This window comes from Ascidia mentula, chromosome 9 (assembly GCF_947561715.1).
Source record: "Ascidia mentula chromosome 9, kaAscMent1.1, whole genome shotgun sequence".
NCBI lineage: Eukaryota > Metazoa > Chordata > Ascidiacea > Phlebobranchia > Ascidiidae > Ascidia > Ascidia mentula.
The window spans coordinates 7,631,988-7,654,876 of NC_138574.1; the positions used below are offsets into that span (position 1 = coordinate 7,631,988).

General features: G+C 37.3%; 3 protein-coding genes across 4 annotated transcripts; 1 reads left to right on the plus strand and 2 right to left on the minus strand.

The window, feature by feature from the left end:
* Positions 1 to 228: 228 nt before the first annotated feature.
* On the minus strand, positions 229 to 5,506 carry LOC145914486 (uncharacterized). Its single transcript, XM_083002311.1, has 8 exons — positions 5,400 to 5,506; positions 4,526 to 4,604; positions 3,452 to 4,306; positions 2,364 to 2,580; positions 2,119 to 2,272; positions 1,696 to 1,839; positions 1,340 to 1,532; positions 229 to 1,234 (listed from the first exon to the last, which is right to left on the minus strand). Exons 2-8 carry the CDS (start codon positions 4,584 to 4,586, stop codon positions 252 to 254), a joined length of 2,607 nt encoding a protein of 868 aa, XP_082858437.1. The 5' UTR covers positions 4,587 to 4,604; positions 5,400 to 5,506; the 3' UTR covers positions 229 to 251.
* Positions 5,507 to 12,457: 6,951 nt separating this feature from the next.
* On the plus strand, positions 12,458 to 15,348 carry LOC145914487 (arg8-vasotocin receptor-like). The gene is made up of 9 exons (XM_083002312.1): positions 12,458 to 12,616; positions 12,943 to 13,118; positions 13,214 to 13,394; positions 13,455 to 13,562; positions 13,914 to 14,031; positions 14,313 to 14,471; positions 14,556 to 14,671; positions 14,738 to 14,838; positions 14,900 to 15,348. The coding sequence occupies exons 1-9, from the start codon at positions 12,458 to 12,460 to the stop codon at positions 14,961 to 14,963; spliced, it is 1,182 nt and encodes a 393-aa protein (XP_082858438.1). The 3' UTR covers positions 14,964 to 15,348.
* Positions 15,349 to 16,415: 1,067 nt separating this feature from the next.
* Positions 16,416 to 22,291, minus strand: LOC145913332 (uncharacterized). Of its 2 annotated transcripts, none has more exons than XM_083000951.1 (6): positions 19,481 to 22,291; positions 18,955 to 19,303; positions 18,764 to 18,889; positions 18,449 to 18,612; positions 18,079 to 18,204; positions 16,416 to 17,975 (listed from the first exon to the last, which is right to left on the minus strand). In XM_083000951.1, exons 1-6 carry the CDS (start codon positions 19,781 to 19,783, stop codon positions 17,640 to 17,642), a joined length of 1,404 nt encoding a protein of 467 aa, XP_082857077.1. In that variant the 5' UTR covers positions 19,784 to 22,291; the 3' UTR covers positions 16,416 to 17,639. The 2 variants fall into 2 exon arrangements, with proteins under 2 accessions (XP_082857077.1, XP_082857076.1); XM_083000950.1 differs by having other exon boundaries at positions 16,418 to 17,990.
* Positions 22,292 to 22,889: the final 598 nt, after the last annotated feature.

Here is a 22,889-nt window from a genome sequence, read left to right on the forward strand (position 1 = left end):
ATTTGCGTTTTATTGAATGCAGTATTTATTTCATTGGTTAGTAGTACAAAAAGAGTTATAAGGCACCTATACGTCATTTCGCATTCAAAACAGTTCAAAAATATAATTTTTACATTTGTTAAAAATTAAGGCAAATTTTTAAGGCAAAGCAAACCAACAACTTTACAAAAAGGAACACAATGCTGTCATAGAATGATATGCATAACGATAAAATATCTAAGTCGTCCACATAAAAACTTTACGAAAACATATTACAAATTTTCTTCACGTTTAACAGCATGTTGGGGATAGCGTTCGAACTTTTCTACATCATCGCTAAAGCACATACTTGGTACGAGCTCACGGTTTTGCTGCAACTGTGGGCAGAAATTTCTATTGCCGTACATATTGTGTGTAATTCTGTTCGAGGTGTAAGAACTTGATGACAAATCGGTCAGATGTTTGCTGGTTCCGTCAGATTGGAGATCCTTGTTGTATTCTGTTAGTGCAGGAATGGACCTTATTGGCGACGAAGATTGCATAGAATAAATGTTGTAATGCTCCTCCGGCTGACTTATCGGCGTTGGCGATACAACTGAACGACCTGTGCCGCTATCATCGCTGTAATGTTTGTAGGTAGATTGGTTTTGAAACACATCAATGTCGGTTGCTATGTCCTGGTAAAACCGACGTTGTGGATCTGTGTTTGTGAACGGAAAAAAATCAAAACATTGAAAGTCTGAATCATATTGATTGTAAGACTGATGTTCGACGCGCATTCTTTTGTTTGGAGGTGGGCGTGATTCCGATTGATTGTCGGCATAAGCAGGAGGGGGATAGGACGGAAAATCTTGAACATATGGTCTTTTTGCTATGTTTCGACTGTCCATTTCCAATAAAGCTGTTACATCGCTAGTGTAATCTTTCTGGAACACGTTCGGAAACGTAGCTTGTTGAACCAGAGAAGAATGTCCACAAGACTGACTGGAAACCATGCTGCTGCAATCTGTTGAAACATGGTTGCTTGCAGAACTGATTTGTTCGATATGTTGTTCTATTTTCTTTTGTTGTGGAAGTGCATGTAAGTGTGTGGTGAACGTGGTAGGGGTGCTCAGTGGTTCACTTAAGGTAGCCGTGTTTTGTGTCCTTTCCGACCGGTTCAAATTGCCACTTTTCCGGCGAGATGAACTGAATTGTTCCAATGCAGTTGTGCGCACACAATGGTTGGTGTATCGCTTCGAAAGTCTTGCGGCGTCTGTAAAACATAATAAAAATGAAACATATAATGAAATTGAGTGATTTATAGTTTTTAGCTTCACTTTGAGAAGTTGGTTTTTAAGTCAACAAGCTTTGAACTCACTTGATATATTAGCCATCATTTGTTGCAAGGCCTTTTCTCCGATTGGGGCTTTCCCGTACCACATGAGTGAGTCTGGTGTTGATTTTCTTCTCGGTTGTTGAAAAAGGCGAGGTTGTTGTAAATGAAGTTTTGATAGATAAAGTTCATAACTCTTTACCGGGCAAAGCTCACCACCAGTTTCATACATCCGTATCTGTAGATTTGACAACAAAACTCTTTTATAATCTTTGATCAAAAAATTCACAAAAAATTATGTGTTAGAAGTTACGAACAACTATTTATTAACTGAAGCCATTGTCGGCCTTTTTACAAATTTTTGTGCGTTACATTCATAGAGATATTTAGTTGGACCAAACCTCGTCGGCGTCATTTGAGCCTCCAATTCTTGCCACGTATCGTAGTCCATTTACATCACGGAAAATGTCAAATGATGATTTTTTTAGTTTTTCTTGAGCTTCAGCTCCCTTGTGGCAAAAGTGAAGAGTGATTTCAAACCACACCTGAAAAATTATAGTGTTTACATTTTACTTTATAGTACTATCGGTGCACTTTGTTAATATAACCAGTGAATACCACAATCTACAAAATATTAAAATTATTTTAGGTGTCGAATAAACATACAGTTTCTTTGCGATATATTCAGGAAAATAAATTTATATGTTTACGAAAAACTGTGAGCGGGTTGTTTACTGCATCACAAGTCAGACAGAAAAACAAACATATGTCAACGCTGTTGTAAATGAATGACTTTCTAGGAAGTGCAAAACAATAACAATTACCTTTCTCAAAAGCGCTAGAGGGTTTGAAGTTCCGAGAATGTTTGTGTCGTACATCTTCCGCAGATCGCAAAGAGAAATTGGTTGTTTATGCGTTATTGTCCGTCCGATACCTTTTAACAATTTCAACTGAGATTCCAGTTTTTCATTTGATGTTCTGTGAATAATAAATTGTAGACATTGTTTTTTAAATGTAACGGTTAGATATAAAATTAATATTTTGCAAAAAGAGTTCATTAACAACTCACCTGAAACGTTCATCTGTTACGATATCGAATGCGACGCAGTATGGCTTTCCCTTTAGATGTTTGTTGATCATGGCACGAAGGTTAAAAAGGCTATTTCGTCCATAATAGTCTCCGTTGGATTTGCGAACCTCACTCCAAAACCGACATAGCATATCATTCAGTTCGGTTGCGCTTTGCTTTTCAAACTCTGGATTTAGGTTGACTTCCGTGCACCAAGCTAAATTAAAATAAATTGTCCAACCATGTTATTAAAGCAAAACTTTCACATATTTGCTGCATTACACTATATTGCTTAGAAGGTTAGTTTAAATAGGAAGTGCCGTTGCCTTTGACAAAAATATACAAACACACATCGGTGTATTCCCATAGGCAAAAAGTGACTCTAAACAACGACAACAAGTAAGTAAGCAAACTCCCCGAAACGCAACGTGATCGGATAAACCGCTCTCTAATCCATCATCGTCCCGAGAAAGTCAACGTGAAAGTCAACCTCTAATACTTTAATCACAGGTTCTTTTGCTTTTTGCCCATGTCGGGAAACCAGGAAATGCACAAGTTCCGCAGTTCGAGGAAAAGATTTTAAAAGCAAACTTTCATGTACTGACTATGGGATGTTGGAGACCAGTGCATAATTAAAAATGTTCGTATTACGAAAGTACTTTGACGAACCAAAGGACCACTTTTGTCAACAACAGGACAATAAAAGCTTATTTCAGGAGTAGACTCATTTAATAAATACCCTGAAGGCTCTTTCGTGTTTTCTTTGCGCCTCCGTTTTAAATGTCATTATTTGCAGTTTACTTCTAAACTGAATAATAGTCACGTTGCCTATCGGGCGCCAGCGACCTTTTGTGCGTGATAATTGCTGCGGCCTATTCAAGAAGAGATCTAAGAGAGAACATCGCAGTAAGCTGCCTAACAAACAATTTATACCACAAGAAATATCAAGCTATGCTGTTTCTTAAAAATGCATTTTATCCGACATGACAAATAAGTTATGAACCGAATAGTGTAGTTGTTTAACACACATATTTTTAGATGCAGGGATATGATCTAACGTTTGTTAAAGAAAAAAAAGAAAAATTTACCTTTAAGAACCTTAACACCCCACTTTTCGTTGTATGCGGTCTTTTTACTGGCGTTTTTGGTGTCACCCATATCACCGTTGGAAAATTGATTGGGACTGAACACTTCTCCTCCGCCGTAAATTTCGCCATTCCCTCCCGCATCGGAATCAATGCTTCCTTTTCGAGAATCGCTAATGTCTATTAGTTGCCCAATATCAACCTCAGAATCGTTCGATATGCAACGATTTTGTGGATGTTTATTCACGTTCGCTGGCAACGAGGAAGTTGAGTCGCTAGAGGTCGCTCTGCTTTCCAACAAATTCGTAAATTGGTTTGTGTAACCTTGAGACAATGTTGAACCGGTTTGGTTGTGAATGTCCGTCATGAAGTTTGGTTCGTTGGTGGAATGCATGGTTGTTTGATCCAAAAAGCTGCAACCTTCAACCCCACTGTCGTTGCTTAAGCTGTAATCCCGACGCCGATGAACATTTTTGTCGTTCTCAAAATTTGTGGACAAATCGTTGCCCAAAATATGCTCGGGAGGTTTACAAACATCTTCATCTTGTTTTACAATCACCTCCAGGGATTTTGATGATGGTTTAGTTTTGAAATCGTCAAGAATATCGTAAGATTCGGAAAAAGTATTAAAAAAGTTTTCGTCGTCCGGAAAACAAGGATTGGGAACAAATGAGCAACTGATATTGTTTTTTTGGTCGTTGCTGATACGATTTATAATAGGAGGGTTTAAAAATGTTTGAAGGCTTGGTTGCTGAGTTGTTGCGTTGTTGGAGATTGCACCGGAAAAAGCGGAATGATCTAAGATCAGATCTTCCAATTCAAAAGCACCATCAAAAATTGAAGTTTCGTTGATGTTTTCTGAATCCAAATCATACATTATGACCGTGATGGTATGATTATTGATTAAAAATATTTATGTTATCATCAATACACAAAAAAACACTCCGTACCCCAGGAAAAGTACACCATCATTGTGGCGACATTTGTACCATGACACTTTAATGGAAATAAGTTAGTTTTACTACAGAGGTTTTGTGATAACACAATATAAGAAATATGCTGCTAAAGTTCACTTACCACTGGGTATCTGAAATCGCGCTGAAGATTGTTCGTTCTTGAGAGATTTTGTCTTCGCCATCGCGTTTTCAAATTTTATCTGAACAGTAAAAAAATTTAGCATAACAAACAAGGTTTGTGAAGGTAATTGTTGTATATAATAGAATACAAATAAAACCCAACGAGCGTTAAACCCAACCCTTGTACATTGATGTATATTTGCCGAATGCAATATTTTGCAGTTGTTCGTAACCCTTTTGCCCCTACGGACCGGTAAAATCTAAAAAAAACTACTTCCGATAAATTAAAAAATCTATGCTAAAATGTAATTAAAAGTATTACCAACAATTAAAAATTTGTGAGGCAAAAGTATGCACTTCGCACAAGCAAAAATGCATTAATAATGAAAATAATATATACCAATAAAATGATAACGCGGAGTTAATAAACACTGATATAAAGTATAATATATATATTTTTTTTGTTCAAATGTCATTGTTGGACAGCAATTATCTATTGCTACTCTCTGTTGCCTTTTTGCGACTTTTCATAAAAGTATTGTGAAAATCATAAACGTTTTTACTCAAACTAACAAGCAAAGATGTTGATCATGCACATAGTTTTATCTTTAAATTGATAATTTTTAATGCTCCTTACAGAGGTTTATGTAGTCTCGTAGCGCTAAAACGTTTGACAACCACCGCAGTAGGGGATAAACGAATATACTGGCATTAGTTTTTTTTCTATAAAGTATACGAGGACATTTTACAAAAGGTTGTGAAGAATTTCTGGTTGAAACAACTCAATACACACAAAGTAAGGACTAATGATTAAATCTAGACATTACGTATTTGAAATACTGCTTGTTGCAAACTATTTACTTATAATTACTCACCACTTGGAACTATCAGGTCGGGATGTTTCACCCGATGTACTTCGGTGTTTAAATATTAGCTTGCTAAAACATTAATTTACACCAACAAAACTAAAAAATGCGTTCCTGTCAAAGCATAATCACGACTTAAACATTATCCTGAACAAGTGACACCACACTCTGCAACGGTTACAGACAAACTGCAAGCCGGATTGCAAAGGTACAGACGCCATTATCACCGGCTTCTCTCAATTGCTTTTCTAGGAACGCCACGCACCGTCCCTCATTATTGAAAAGAAAAACGCGACGATGGAGATTGCCTTTCGGGGTTTGTGCCAGAGATGCATTACTCACCTGTAATCTTTTGCCGCTAACATCCATTTAAGGTTTTTGACGCCGCGCTTTTTATTTAATTGTTAGCATTTCTTGATTGCATGATTTTTTTACTTTTAGTGTTGCATAAAGTGTAAAAACGCGTAGTTCACGAATGTAATCACAAATTTATTGCAGAACACGGGGCGAACCTTTATAGGCCTCTATTAAACATCACACATGTTCGTAGTATTTAAGAGGTTTAAGCGCAACACTTATTGTTATTCATATCCATATGGTTGTTAATTTCGAGGAAAGTCTAACTCGAGGCGATACATAATTTATTTAGTATTTCAGTATGTTAGTGCATTTGAGTTCGAAGTATGAAACATTACACATGCGTGGTTGTTTAGGTGGTGATTAAGTTTTATTGCACATGTAATAAACATTAATATATGATCCCTTGCACCTGATATTGATACACATACCTGAGGCTGACGAGGTAGGTAGGTCGTGTGCACCTTAACGAGTAAAGTGTCGTAAACACGCTGACAAGCGACGTAAGAGGACAAAAGTAATATCTCTGTCCTTGCGTTACCTCACACTTTTGTTGCCTGCCATAAATTAAGTCAACACGGATGTGAAATATCCGCTCAAGTGATGTAAAGCAAGCAATGAGGGACTTCGCTAGAAAAAAATGTATCATTGTATAATCGTGAAAATCGCGCTTCATGCAGAACATGCTATTTTCCTGTTCATTTTGCTGGCGATAAAACAGAAAATATTTTCAACCCGAGAAAAATTAATATCGCCAATGTTTATACACAAACAATAGTTCTGCAACTTACCTTAGTTAGTTGCTTAGAGTAGTGACTTATGCCTTCCAGGAAACTCAAATGAGTGATGATCAGCGCCAGTATTACGTTTATTTAAAAAACAAAAGTATTATTTTTTCCTATAACGGCATCGTCAGTTTCTGTCTGAAAAGTATGCCTTAATTTATTTCGTAAGTGCGTAGGGGAATCACCTCGCTGTGCAGGTATTTTCTTGACAAGCCAATTGCAAAATCCATCATTGCGAAATCACAGTCATAAATGGATCGTCGTCTAACAAGTTACTGGCGCCTCTGCACCATTTTATTCTAGTATATTTAAGCAGTCTGCTTCATCCGCCTGGTGGCGTCATTCGGCTTGAAAAGAAATATTGTAAAAGCAGTTAATTGGAAACTTTGCGCCCGACCCATATGCCAAGCAACCTTGATGAGGATTTGTAAGCAAGGTAACCTGAATTATTGCCATTATTAAAGTTTCGCGGACACAAAATGGAGAGCGAAACAAGCTACGTGCGGCAAGTCACAAGACAGACGTCCACATTTAAAAGGCCTTGCTGTTTTCAAGACCAATGTGTAAATTTATGATGCTATTCGGATTCGTCCGAATATTAGGTGCAGGTATTTGGATTCGACCGAATCCGAATCTTTTCTGTTTTGTCACATCCTTAGTATTTGCTGACGTAGTTCTTTTTTTTAGTTGTTGCGCTGAACACTTGTACGTGGGAATTACGTGTAAGGTTCAAAATCAAACAAGAAGTTGAAATCACATCAAGCGGTTCGACTTCACTTCAAGGGGTTGGAAACTGTCTTTTTTAATTCCCCCAAGCGCCAACGATCACACACAAAGGGATCACGTGTCTTCACGTAATAGATTGCGAATCAGACCACGAATACAAAAACGCACAGTTTTCTGAACGTGACACAAACCTTGACAACTAAGTGTGCCAAAGCAAATGAACGTAAGGTAAATAGCATTATGACGTCACATAGGCCAAATTGGCATTGTGTTGAAATTCAATTACGTACGATGTGACGCAGTATTACGTAGGTGTGATTTTCGATATTACAGTCTCCCTGCTAAATGTGATTTTAAAGTTTAACACACTTACGAACAAACAAAGAAAACATTGAAATCACGAAACAACGAATTAAAGAAAGCAAAACATGCGTGCCGTCGGCGAGCAAGCTCCAGCCAGGCATATGAAACAAATGTAAAGCTGCAAACAAGATAAGCATAGCGTCCATGATCTATCTTCATTAGTTTAGGATCCTGTGCACCGCAATGCAAGGTCAGTTCGACGACTGTGGGACCTGAATGCGTCGGATGCACTTATTCGTTTGCCGTGTTTGCCTCGCAGAGCAAGCGTAATTTTGCAATCGGCCGTTTATATGTGGAGCCAGATTGCGTTTTTACTTGGACCTGACGAACGACACCGTGGCGGTCCGGGAACGCACGCAGAACCCGTCCCATCTCCCAACGACATCAGGGTTGAGCTTCATCTACGATCATCACCACATCTCCGGGTTGAAAATTGCGTTGTCGGTCGGGCCAGTTCTGACACAAGGCAATTGTGCACAAATATTCTTGTGACCAGCATCTTCCACAAATTAATCGGCAAGATATTAAATGTATACATGTAAATAAGGCTTTTTTCAATGCCCAAGGGAGTTGAAACACCAAACATTAAAAATCATCGATTTTTCGGAGAGAGAAATATTTTTCGGAGAGAGCAAATACTACGTTCCCACCAACCAAAATATTGGTGGGTAGTCCCCTGCGTCCTCCCCGGGTTTTCCACCCTTGCATAAGACGATCGAGTCACATAGCTGCGCAACTAAACTAACAACGCGCGCAAATGTATTAGCTGAAGTCAAACAAAAATAAAAAAACATTGCGAACGATATTCCCTCCGTCCAGGGGCACCAAATTTTTCAACGTTTTTCGGCAAGCAAAATGTGGCACAGCTAGGTGACAATGTAGCGCCAAAAATATGCACCAGCATTCGAAAAACCGTAGGAATTTTAGATAATTCTCCCCGGCCACAACACAAACCTGAAGGCATCAAAGAGCTTTTTTGAACGCGGAACTGGCAAAACATTGCTTCCACATCAGCCACTTGGTCAATACTGTTTATACAGAATCTTTCCATAAACGGCTGTCATACGGCAGAGTAACTTTACTTCGCTATGGAAGTTAAAAACAGAACTGTTCTTCGTTATGGTTTACTTTATCATGTTGATCACTTTCCTGTCCTCAACTGACGTGGGGAATGGAATGTCATCAGGTTCTTGCTGGAATTCTTCTCTCCATGATTCACAGGAAATTCACAGATATATTATCAACAGCAGGATAACAGATAGACGGTGTTCTCGCAGCAAATGGTTGTTTGCGATCTCTTACTCTTATCTCCAAGACTCTATGGGCGTACGGAACGTCAACCTCCCATTGCACAACTGTGGAAATTGCAGAAGGCATCCAGTTCCCTACCTTCCTGGATTGAGCTCGACTTTTTTTATCTTCATTTAATGACCTAAAACTTGCGTCAACTGTAATTTGCGGACCTTCTTCCGACGCTGCTGGACATGGTAACTTGCCTCGGCCTTCCGGCTATTGGAAGTACATCTGCTAACTTCTTGTCAAAAAACTTGTATCGGATCCCAAGTCGAAGAACGAGTACTGACCTCTCGACCATTGACTCGAATTTTAACCAGACTAATCGAAAAGTACGATGAATGTCAATTCTTCACAGCATTGAAACCCCGCATGGGGGCTCGTTGCAAAAAGTTCTATTGTATAGTTTTCCGACATAGACACGCATGTCCTATATAGAACGTACGGGACTTGGCTGGGTGAAAAGCCTCGACGTATGTCGATGACCAAACCAGTTAAATTATCTCTTAGGAACCCCCTCTTTGAACCTTTTTTACCACGTCGCTTTTCTTCTACCTCCCGGGACACAAACAACTGACCAGGTAAAGTGACTCGTATGGGAACTTGTTTGCCAAAGCCACAAAATGACCCAACGTGTTTTAGTCAGCAAAATTTTTAAAGCACCAACAAACATTTTAGAAAATGTTACCACTGGATAACTTTGTCTTCAGGACAAAATAATTTTTAATTAGGAACCTCGCCTTTCCCTTGCATTGATTAACCAGAAATGTCAGTCGCATATCGTCACTTCGCGCCTTGCATTAGAGATTGAACTCACAGGAACGTACAAACATCTAACAATCTGTAGATTTCCCAAGTACGTCGTGTGATCGGGCTTCGGCATACTCATCCTTTTACAACGATGCACAGTAATACAGCTGGACTCTCTTTTTTGTTTCCAAATTCGGGTGTGCATTTAATACAGGATAACGTACAAGAGGACGAACGTTGTCACGTGGTACTTCCTTGTTTTGGATTCGTGAAGCATAAGCTCGAGCAGGAAAAGATGTCTTCGGAACTTTTTCGACAGCTATGACCGTGGAAATTAATTCAATTTCTGGGTTTTGGCCATGGTTGGACCCGTTGTCCGACGACGGGAGAACGTTGGGTTCTTCATTTATTATTTTCTTGCCTTGTCAGCCTGGAAATCGTTGCCTTTAACTTTTCGTCTTTCTAAAAGCAACCTTTTTCATTTCTGCCTTTCGTTGCCCTACTACCAGGCCGTTTTCCTCGTCGACTTCTTTTAGGCGAATCAATACCAACTCTCGCTCCGGCAAATGAGCTCCCCACAGACGAATGCGAGCGGCTGGAACGTAAAGTTTTGGGCCTAGAAGCCACGGTTGATGTCCTGAAATGTGGACTTCGGGCAATACATTTGGTGGTTCAAATGACGTTAACTCCGCAATTCTGGTTTCGAACTCCTTACATTGTTTGACGGACTTCACTCGTCCTCGCATACAGCGCGTCTTCGCAAGAGGCAAAATAAACACGGTACGTATTTTGCAAGAGTAACTTCGTTAAGTTGAGTTTTAGATACTTCTTTATTCAGAATTCCTGTCTCAGCCGCTACATGCCAACTATTAAGCTTGTCAGTGATGCAGTGGTATCCATGTTTTCACACATCTTTAAGAAGAAAAACTTCTTCGAAACTTTGTTTCAAATATTTCTGAAAACTTTAATGTAACAGCAGAATTTTGCGTTTGGCACCGTGCTGTCGTCACACTAGGTGGTTGCAAACTGTCTTTTCAATTCCCTAAAACGCGTGTCTTCCTCACAATTTTAACAACAGTATAATAAACCTAACAGCAACTTTAAAGCACGCTATACACGTGGCGCAAACCTCAACATCTAAATTGCCGAAGCATGGCAGAGTCCTATAGCATTATGACGTCACACAAGCCAAATTGGCATTGTGTTGAATTTCAACTACGTACGATGTGACGCAGTATTATATGCATGAGTGATTTTCGATGTTGCAACAAGACTTACGAAGACTCAGCAATCGTCGATGGGGATTATCCCTGACACATGCGTCGCAGGCGTTTAGGACATGTTTGTTGGAAATTCAATTCTTTCTGAATCCAATATAGTTAGCAATGTGATAACTAGGACTGGCCTAGATGGCTACTTAATCATCCAACCAAAATGTTTTGTTGAATATATATATTTCGCCTATGCGGCATCCTCAGTATTCTAAAAACAACAAGAGTAATCGTAGTGATTAGCATCAATAGCACACATCAAGACTAACATGTACACACTTAACCTCCAGACCACAATCCTGTGGATGCCGCATTGGCGAAATATATATATTCAAAAAAACATTTAAAAAAAATATGAAATTTTATTCTTGGCTTTCACATCTGTTAAGGGAGGTGATTGATGATGTGCTACACAGCAACCACATTTGTCATTATCCCAATGGGAGTTCGTACTAAGTACGAGACTTACTCAATTAGCTCATGGCCGACAAAGACTTGCCCAAAACAACGCCGAGTTTAATGCAATATGTTTTCAGTGATACTGATGATGCCTAATACGTAAGTAGGCGAAATATGTATATATATATATAACGACCTTGTGAGACAAACGGCTAATGATTTTAAACAAAAGCGACAGTACGACAGATACATATTTGTTTTATTTTGTAAATAATTACGCGTTTATTGCAAGGAAACTATGTTGCCATACGAAATAGAAAGTTTCAAGGTCTGCTATAACAACACGATGCTTACAGTACAAATGGGAGTCAAGCTCTCGCTGGTTTGAAGAAGGCTCTGTTTGCGGCAGACTTTATTGTAGCTGATTTATTTAAATTTCACACTGTTTCTTGGGGTTATCTTTGATTTGGTGACTTTTAAGTACGTCGGCTAGCAAACTGTAGGGCTGAGGAAACAAGAACAGAAATACTTTGAAATGGCATTAGAACGTGTTTTTGAAGGAGCTGCAGCAATTTGTATTTAGCATGTATTGATCGGGGCGAACAGAATCCTGTGTTGTCAAGGCAACCGATTTCGTAACCAGGTATTTCATCTGAACAGATGTAGCTGCTTCCTGAGAAATTTGATTGGTTGCTAATTAGCTGTCATAAAATTCCATTGTCGGCCTTGTGCCTTTTTCACTCCTAAGAATTGATCGAGGCCTGTTGGCTCAGATGTTTTTTTTCTGTTCGTGTTTGCAATTGGCGTGCGACATGTAGCTTCTAGAACAACTTCATCCATTGATTTGCTGTCGAAGAGAAGTGCTCAAATTCAGTGGGGAGTGCAAAGACCTGAGAAGCGTTGACTTTATGACAAAGCAACGTTGCTCTGACTGTCTGACGCTTGTAAATAATATAGAAGTGAGGTGTGCATACGATGAGCTGATTATTTTTTAAAAATTTTGCAGTTGGAAATATGTAACTTCCTATTGTATTTTACATGTCCAACTATAACGTGTCACCAATATTTTTGTAGAAGTGAAACGTTCTAACAAACGTCGCCCAATTTTGATTTTAATGACAATATGTCTGTAACGACTGGCTCAAATAGTATCGTTGCACACTACACAACTGCTGTTGACTCCCTTATGTCAGCAGCAATAAGAAGACATCTAACAACCCACCAGAAAACCATTCAAAGGACTGAGTTAATTGTTTTGGGAAGTCTTTTCATTGCAGCACTGGTAAGTGGATTTCTGTAAATTTTCAGACTTTTTGGTTTTTCATCTAAACACTTTTTTTGTAGCACGTTTATAGCTAACGCAGCTTATATCTAAAGCAGTTTGTTTCAGTTGTGACAATTGTATTTTTCCTAGTTGATCGGGCTAAGTCAAAACATGTCTGGTGAAAATTTTTGGAATTGCATATGTTTGGTAAACGCTGCATGTTAATAATTATTATTAATGAATTATCTTGCTGATGTCACAAGCATCACATTAATAATATTAAACTAAACCGATACGATATATATCTAGAGAACATATTAAAGTGTAATCCACTTTCATTTCAGGTCGGAAACCTATGTGTTTTGGTTTGGGTTTTCCGACGTCGTGAGAAACGAACTCGGATGAACATGTTCATTATGCATCTTGCAATTGCCGATCTTGCAACAGCTATTTTTCAAGTCCTTCCAGAATGGCTGTTAAGAATGGGTAGTGGGTTTCAAGGCAACGACTTCACTTGCAAGTAAAACTTTTTCTTAAAAAAGACGATATAAAAGCATAAAAAAGTATTTTTTGATTGTGTGTTTGAGTAAATATGTTTTGCAAAATGTTCTACAGGATTATGAAATACTTACAAATTGTATCGATGTACGCAAGCACTTGCGTACTTTTGTGCGTTGCTTTCGACCGTTACATGGCAATCCAATATCCCATGCGGTCTTTCAAGTGTACCAAGAAGATGGTTCATGTGAGAATTGCTGTTGCTTGGATTGTGGCGATGGTTTTGTCCATTCCTCAGGTCAATTAAACTTTTACGCATAAAAAGAGCTTGATTATGTTACCAAACTTTGACTTTCAGATAGTTTTAAACGAGCGTCCCAGTCAACAAACGAAGTGCATAATGATTAAAACCGTTACCTTGCAATTTGTTCGCGGATATGTGACATGGTACTTTATTTCCGTGCTGGTAAGAAGTGTTTATATTGTCCACGTGTAAAATTCTTCATTCCCAGTCAAACTAATAAATTATGCAGTAAGATAAAACAATGCAACTTAAAAATCGGCGTCGCCTATTTTCAGACAGCACGGGCTGTCATTTAGCTGGAAATCGATTTCTTTTAACGTAGATTCCGCTTCTTTGATTTTTAACCAATATCTAGCAAAACTAACAACACGGGATTTGACAAATATTTAATAACAAAATGACACGATGCAACGAAAACGCGTTTAAACCAGTTTAGCGCGTCGCTTAAAATATTTGATACCAATTTAGATTTGTGAAATGCCGTTATTAGGTTTATTCCGCTTGAATATTCAGGTCATTCCGACATGTCTTCTGATTTTCTTTTATGGCCAAATTGCAAAAGCTATTATGAAAAATTTTCGAGACAAAAACGAAGCGGCACGCCAGATGAAAACAACTAAAATAGCAAAAGGTATGAATGTAAACCAAGTCAAAACAGCTTGTTTCGGAAGAGAAAAACAATAAATAAAGCAAATATATTCAGGAAATCATGTACCTGTATTTAGCTTATTATTTCATGTTTATAATTCTTTATGTCCCAATTGAAATACTTTGTGAGTCCACAAAGATTGACGTTTTAGGTCTTGGTTTTGAAAAACGCACATACATAATTTAGTATCGAGCTCACTTAAACTGTCAACTATCTTCGTCCTAAAGGATTTATTATAAATGCATTTCTCACATTTGTTTCAGACAGCTTCGCGCCTCGTGCCAGCAGCACTGCTATGATATCCCGCGCAAAAATAAAAACTGTTAAAATGACGCTTGTCATCGTAATTACATACATTGTATGTTGGTTGCCGTTTTTTCTGGTGCAGATGTTGGGTGTTTGGGGAGCAATCGATCGTAATAGTAAGTTTTACATTCTATCTTCATGTATTCATGCATAGTAGTGATAATAATACACGCAATTTCACCATTTTTGAAACCCTACAGACATTGTAAGCTCGGTGATTCATCTTGTTGCATGTTTGAATTCGTGCACCAATCCTTGGATTTATTTTTACTTCAGCGGAAAATTTGGAAAAGAAATTGCTTGTATTCATTGCAAGGTAAACCTTCAGTGCAATTTTAACTTGTTACAATTGCGTTATCACCATACAATGCAACTGTTTTAGAACAACCGTGCCCCAAAAAATGCTCCAGATACAGAAAATATGGATCGTGCACGGAACACAACAGAGCGTTCAGACAACGCTAATGCTATTGAACTTTCAAGGTATTAAAATAATAAAATATAGGGTCTGTAATAATGACGAATATGCAACTGTAATCAACAGATCAGGTGTAGTGTACACACAAACGAATACATCGAAAGTTTTGTTTGAAAACACGTTATTGTGATATTCCAAGTGATGAAATCACGGAAGCTAAGGAGTAAAAGAAGATTATACGATTTTTGTACATAATCCATGTGCCCACCTTAATGTAAGAATTACTGATTTTTGCCATCTTCTATCATTGTCACCAAACAACATAATTTTGATCAACTCTGCAACGAAATTTCCGTTTGGTTTCCGCCACAAACAAATTTTCTGTACTTATAGGACACAATTTTGTTATTTGTGTAAGTGCAAGTATTTGTCTCCAACGCAAATATTTACCCCTATGTAGGGTTTTCTACCTGTGGATTTTTCTAAGCTCCTTTCGTCTGTAGTTATGTAGTGTGGTTTTCATCATTTTATGCCAGGGCGTCCCTAAGACGTATTTTTTGTACAAAAGCACACAAATTTATTGACCTCAGAGATGAAACAGGAGTGTTATTTCCTTGGAAGATTGCTTAATTTTTTACAAAAAAACTGGATCAACCGAATTTTTAAGTACATTAGAAAAAACTTAACTAGGTCTGCTTTGCCAAAAGAAATTTACTTCACTGGCTATTCTTGTGCGGCAGATGGTAATTCTCACCTTAACATTGCGCCTGATTCGATAACCCTTAAGGTTTAGCGGTGCGCAACATGTCATTTTACCCTCTGTATATATTGCATTGTTTTGTTATCATGGTTATTGCCGCTAAATAAAATGATTTGATTCATTTATTCCAAGTTTTGAAATTAGGTAATAACGTTTAGGCGAATCTTATGGAATAAAATAATTTTTACAGATGATTTTGTTTGACTGCTTGAAAAGCATCTGCCAACTTAAATATATATTCTAAACTTGACTCTGCTACAAGATTTGCATTACCTGATAAACCACAAACACATATATCGATAAGGCTCTCGACTTTCTGCTTATCGCGCCTGTAATAGTAGGCAACATGACCTTACTTAATCCCATGTATCACGCGCTTATATCGAACATACATTTTATCTGATCTGCATCATCGAGAAGGAGTCCCTCACCTTTTTTTCCACTGTAGGCAGGTTTAACACAGTGATAGATACATATATATTCAGCACAGTAAACAATGAAACTGTATACGGCTCGGGGGACATCTGATCTATATTTTTTTATTTTTCTGTCAAGCATCTATCATTTTGCAATTTAGTTGTCTTGAGGTTTGGCGTCGTTGCAAGATACATAAAATTTTGCGCTCAACATTATGCTTCAAACTTCAACAAACAAACAAATATTCAACCTATTTAAAAGTAATTTTATGTTATGTTTTATATTACGCAAATTGTTACGAGTGTGCACAGTAGATGCGCGGGCCGAAAAATATAACATAAACACTGTATTGAAACTGTGGCTGATATTTCATTATTAATAAGAGCACCTTTGATGATGGAATGGAAACTTTACAACGACAGGAATTTTGCTACTTTCCTCTAATTGTGACAAAACAATCGCACTACATTGTTGTGTTAATTTGATATATCGAAACCTGTAAACAACGATTTTTTTTATCCAGTGTGCAATAAATTTTATCCAGCATGTGGTACGTGACCCTGCACGCACAACAAACAATATTATTTCGTGTTTCGATTTTCCTAACATGTGGAGTGAGCTGCAATTAAAAACACAGAGAAATACACACCATCATTAACTATTACGTTTTTTTTCTCGGACACTTTGAACGATTTATACGAATCAATGCAAAAGTAAACGTTACATGACATATGGTCGCAGAAAGTTGAACCAGGATTAACTTCGGTTACCTAAACGTGTTTTAGTTATACGCAGAAAAAACTAAAAAGTTTTACGCATCTTATCCAAAGTTTGTTCAACCTCAAAGCGCATACGTCAGGTAGGTAATCAAAACGCAATCAAATTTCAAAAATCCACAAATGTTGGGGTCAATTTGCAGGTATTAACACTGAATCGAGTACAATTGCGCCACTACGTATTGTGAATACTCAAAGGTACTTGAAGTTTCTTCTCAGGAAATAGTCCCTGTAGGAAATATAGACAAAACAGCTAAACAGGAACAAAATAACTAATCAAATACAGTACACATATATATGAGAAAAATAATTTTGTAGTCGAAATGTAAGGCCTATTATAAAAGGAAGCGCGGTTGATTTGTAGCCACATAACACCACATTTTAAATATCATCAACGACCTGCGCTGTATTATCATAGAGGGTTTTGATCAGCGCTTGTGGTGAATATCGCGTACCGCACGATAAATCATTTGTACATGCAACCAACCAAATAAGCAAAATGAAACCATGCAAAAATAGTTTCCACATTTGAGTCACAAATTTAAAGTTGAAGTTTTAAAGAAGGCGAGAATTTATGCAATTTTTGACAACTATTGGATGTTTTTAAACTAGTTTTTAAAGGTTTGACCAAAGCTTTAGCACATATCCACAAAAAATCCACATAAGGGGAATAGAAGTTTAAAATACAGAAAGGGGATAGCTCAGTGAAAAAGAAAGCGAGATTCAGCATATGACAAGACGAATTTACGAAAAACGGAGAAGAAATATAGGTGTATAAAAAAAGAGTCGCATTAACTTAACACGAGTGTGAAGTACTGCATCGAGCGCACACTTCGCACAGTAAAATGACAACAAAAGAAGAATATATGGAGGTTGTTGGAAACGCAGTAGGTGTGAAAATAAACAATACCGTTTAGTGAACTAAACTGCTAGACGTAGAGGCGACGCTGGCAACGGTCACTTCTTGGCTGTTAGGCACTGCAGCCATCGAACATGAAACTGCATCAAACGTTGAAGAATGCGCCAAGGGTTCAGAAATAGACAAATCAGTAGTGTTGGCACTTTGTTCCTGTGCCAGCTGTTGTAGTGTGGACATTTCATTACTGGTGGTGATAGCTGGTTGATCGGCTGGGGAGTTTACTTGGGATCGTCTTGCCATTGTTTTCCGCACTTCAGCCAGTCTTTTGCGAGCAGCTTCACGGCGTTTTTTGTCCTCTTCCTTTGACTTTGTTTGTGGCCTAATCTTTCTCTGTCGATTTTTTGTCTGTGAACAAACATTATGTTAAAAAACATCTCAGCCCAGAGTGAAATATTTTCTCAAAAAGACAAGAAAACAACACTGTTGCACTTACATTTTTATTTATATCTTTACAGTTTGATCTGCAAGCTCCAGACACCAAGGTGTCCGGATTATTTGCAATCCAATTGTTTTCCTTCAATTTTTGCAAAACTTTGAACTTTTGAACAACATCTTCCACCTAAGCACAAATTATTTTTTTTAGTAAGCAAAACTGTTCATCATAACAAACAAAACAACTGAAAAACTTTGTATTAGCTCCATACATTCAGAGTTAAAAATATCTCAAAAATATATAAAATCAACTGTTCCAAAGTGGCCTGATGGTAGTTCAGTTAAGAATTAAATTTTTTTCCAAAATGTTTTGATAGACAAAGGATAGTTAAAAACTGGAGAAAGGTTTTTATTCCCAGTTAATATTTTACCTGAAAGTATATCATGTCCCAAAATCCTTGCAGATCAGAAACAAGCACTGGTCTGGTAGAAACTGATTTATTATCAGCTTGATCAATAAGCTTGCAAAATTGGGAAAATCTTTCATCAATAATTAGGCTTGTTTGGCCGACAACAGACCGAATTTCATCACAAACTGCATGACATTAGGCAAACAAAAGGCTTACTTACTAATCTGTTTATAAGTTTAAAGCGATTTCTTTATGATGGTTAATCCAGGTATTACTATAGTACAAGTACAATACATCAAATAGGCACATACAGATAAAAAGAGCTATTTGCCAAACCTTCTGAAGGACAGTGGTTTTCACTTGAAAGTAATTTGCTCCAGGTTCTTATTAAACTTTTAAGGTTTGATTCTTCAGTTTCTACTAGTTTTCGAAAATAGGGCGTATCCTGAGTTTCTGAAGAATCTGTACAGATTTTTTTTTAGTCCACAACCCCAAGTACAAGTACATGCTGTTAAAACATCACTTACCTTCAGAACATAAAGTACTACTTTTGGATGAAAGAAGATTATCTTGGTTGGTGGAAATAGTATTATCTGCATCGCCAGATTTTACATTCACCAGTTTCGTTGTTGCTTCAAGCTGTTTTAGGTCTGGATTCATGTGAGGTACATTGTTGTTTGCATGTTTGGTTGATTCAGATGTAGGTAAACACTCTATGGGACTTGAAGCAACTGGATTATACTGCTCTTGATACTTCAAACAGGGACAGTTCAGTTTATTTTTTGTGCATGTACATGAGGTAAAAGTTTGTCCTTTACAAATTCCGTTCATTGCAGTTTTACCAGGAGACACAAGTCTGTTGTTTTCTTCATTATCCTAATTTAGAATAAATATTTAAATAAGCTATTTCATTCATTTTCACATATTTATGTAAGTTTTGAAAAGCACAACATTTCTAGGCTTTGAAGAAAACACCACTGCAAGGTTTAAGAATTAAGAGTAGTATGGAATTCCAAGCACAAAAAAATACCATATCTTTCAATCAAAACTTACCACATTTTGTGAAACGTCGCAGAAGTTGTTCAAAGATCGAACTTCGGCCGTATTTTTGGTACAACAAGCGTCTGCACACGACAGTCTGTGGCTTTGCCGCTTGCCTTGACAAACTTGCGTCGGTTGCATATTAGTGACGTCTTTGTCTGGCGAAGTATCGGCATTTGCCAGTAGTATAACCGAAGAGCGTTTGCTTCCATCGCTTCCAGGGGAAGCATTTCCCATTCCGAAACAATTATTGAGACGATAATTTAAGTTGCCACAATTTACTGAGGATTGCTGTGAGCCCATTTTGCCTAGCATCTGATCTAAAATCGGGTACGTTGACACACTTTAAACTAAATTCGTAACAAAATCGGCAGAAGTTTTCTTCAACCTAGCTTGCTGTTTCCTGTGAGCAACACACCTTGTTAACCATAGCCGACGGCCAGCAATAATTATCATTGAGAAGGTACGACCGAGATACAATTAAGTAAACCTTAACGTTACCGTCGCTAACGAACACCAAATAAGGCTAATTTCAGGTTATCAAAGAGAGGTGATGGCTTACTACATTTATCCTTCATCTCTGACAATTAAACAACGCAACATGTTGGATATCACACTCATCTACAGCATATATCGAACGGCGGCTGGTTATCCCCAACAACTGGATTAACGATGTCTGGGGAGTTAACGCGATGTTTTATTGCGCCGTCACTTTTCGTCAGTCCGCTAAGCACTTACTCAAACCAGTAGCCAACACTACGTACAACCGCTGCAATGGGCAACACGAATGTGTTATTTGGGTCATTGACGTCGCTGTGACCCTTTTTGGACATAAAAATCGCACAACACTTTCAGTTAATTGATACAGAACAAATGAACAGGACATAGGAAAGAGGTAATTAACAATGATTGAAACTTTACAAACCTCGCCAATTGATCAGAATAATGCATTAACAGCGCATCCTTGTTAAGTGGCTTTGATTTACTAACCACAACGGCACTGTTAGCTATTGATCAGAAGGAAAAACAAAGTTCATTCAATCCATTGTTGGGCTAAACTTTCAGCCATCCAACAATAAGTGAGTCAACACATCACATCAAACAGTTTTTTTTCATACACTTCGAAGTTGAGATTAATATTTACCAAATACTCACAAATGATCAAGAAAACATTTGCAAATATTTTGACCAACTATTAAAAAAACCTTTACATAACTAAAACAACAAATTGTGGCAATGCTACCAACAGTATGGAAGTTTGTGATCTCAATTGCCCATTTAAATATCACTACATGTAATAAGGTTCTTGTCTTTAATTCTGTTCCACTTTTCAATATTTTTCTTTGATAATTTTACATCCACACAACAAGCTTTTCAGCAATATTTGCCACAACATTAGTCATGTGCATATCAACAAATATCATTCAGCAAGTACATTGTGAATAAAACGACCATTTATTACAAAAAAAACTTGAAACTGGCTTCAGCAAATTTAAAGAAGTATTTATAATCTTCACATATTATTAAAACAGAAATGTAGATTTCCCTTTATTGGCATCATGAGTTTCTGTCTAACAAGGATGAAATTAAAAACCCACAACAAAGCTCAACAGTGAGTTCTAAATCTTACTTGCCACAGCGTCAAAGTAAATCCAGGTGATAAAAACGATAAAATAGTATCGGACAGAGAGCAAACTCACAATTGCGTATACACAACAAGACCATGGTAACACACAAAAGGGAACTTGAAACTGGTTAACTTATCCGATCTTTCATAAAATATTAGGGTGGTAAGTTTGGTGTTTTACAACTGATATTTTAAACTGATAATCAGGGAATCTTATTACAACACAACAACTGCTTACATAGGTACTTTTATCATAGATTGCATACTCTCATAGAATGCAATAATGATTGCTAAGAAAGAAACTTAGCCTTTGTTAAAAGATGCTGTAACTTACAAAAAATCAAGAAATGTGAGCAATTAAATGAAAAAGGGCCTGACTTAATGTGAACCAAAGGTAAATTACCAGTTGATATTAGTGCAGTACTTGTAATTGCTGAAAATTAGTTATACCAGTTTGTTGAAATCTTCAGCACTGTTGAATAAATAGTTACACAGCGACAAGGAGCAAATGACCATTCCATTTTGACTATTGTCAGCAAAATATTTGTAATTTAGACAACATTTATCACACCCTTAGTGGCTGAATCAAACTGCAGTGGTCTGATCAAACCAACATCAAGAACCAATGGCATAGCACAATATAAAACCGATATATGCCAAATTTACATTAAACTGGTAAACAGTCCTACAAAGATGTTGGTGACAACTACTATTTTTTTTCTATTATGGTACCAAGTGTACATCTCTTGACAATGTAATACTTCATTCATAGACTGAAAGAGACAAGCAGCATAAGAGGTTATGAAGGAGCTGGCTAAAAAAATAGTTACAATTGAGGAAACACCAACTAAACCAGTTGCTGGGGAAGCATGCTTTATAGGACATAGGTATAGAATTTATTTTATTTCTTGTTTAAACTTGCTTCTTCTGCCAGTATATTGTAGGCCAAGTAATATGACAAATTAACTCCCAAGAATTCAGTTGAGGCAATATATGGCCAAAACAACACTACCTTAATATTTTTAAATTGACATTGATAAAATATGATGTTCTATTTTTATGCTATTAATAGTATGCTATTTTTTGACTTAATGTAGCCTAGTCTATTAGCTGATAGTAATTTTCACATATTTTTAACTTTGGTGATTAAGTATTTCCATTAAACTTATCCATTACCACAATACAAACTGTCTCAACAAAACGTTTTCCGTTACAGAACATTGAACTGAAGGCGTACGACTACAACGCGAATGTTAATTCATTTTCTCCTAACTTCATTCAAGAACAAGAGCCGGAATGACGTATTTCAATATTGTATTCGTTTACGCATCGCTAAGCAGCAACTTCGAAGTACTTATATGAACAATAATCCAGCAACCAAGTAAACGTTTCGTCCAGTCATTTGGTGATTATTAAAAAAAAATAATTAAAATAAATTTCTTCAAAACGATTGTTCACATTGCTATTGCAGAGCAGTCGAAAAAGCAATTACAGCAAAAAAAATACGGAAACTCAAGTGGAACTATGTCGCTACAGCGAAAACACAAATCGCTATTTGTCTGAACGTATACATTCTACCGAATTTTCCTAACCCCTTCATGTGGGTAGATACTTTTACACCGGGGCACAAAGTTTTTTCCAAACTTGATTCACATATAAGCCTATGTAACATAGAAATCTGTGCGAATATTAACGCTACGATTTCGTGTAGTATTTCAACTTAAATATATAAACAAAAATAACAGGTGGTTGCCCTGTTCACGCCTAATCATTAAAATTCGCACAGATTTCTGT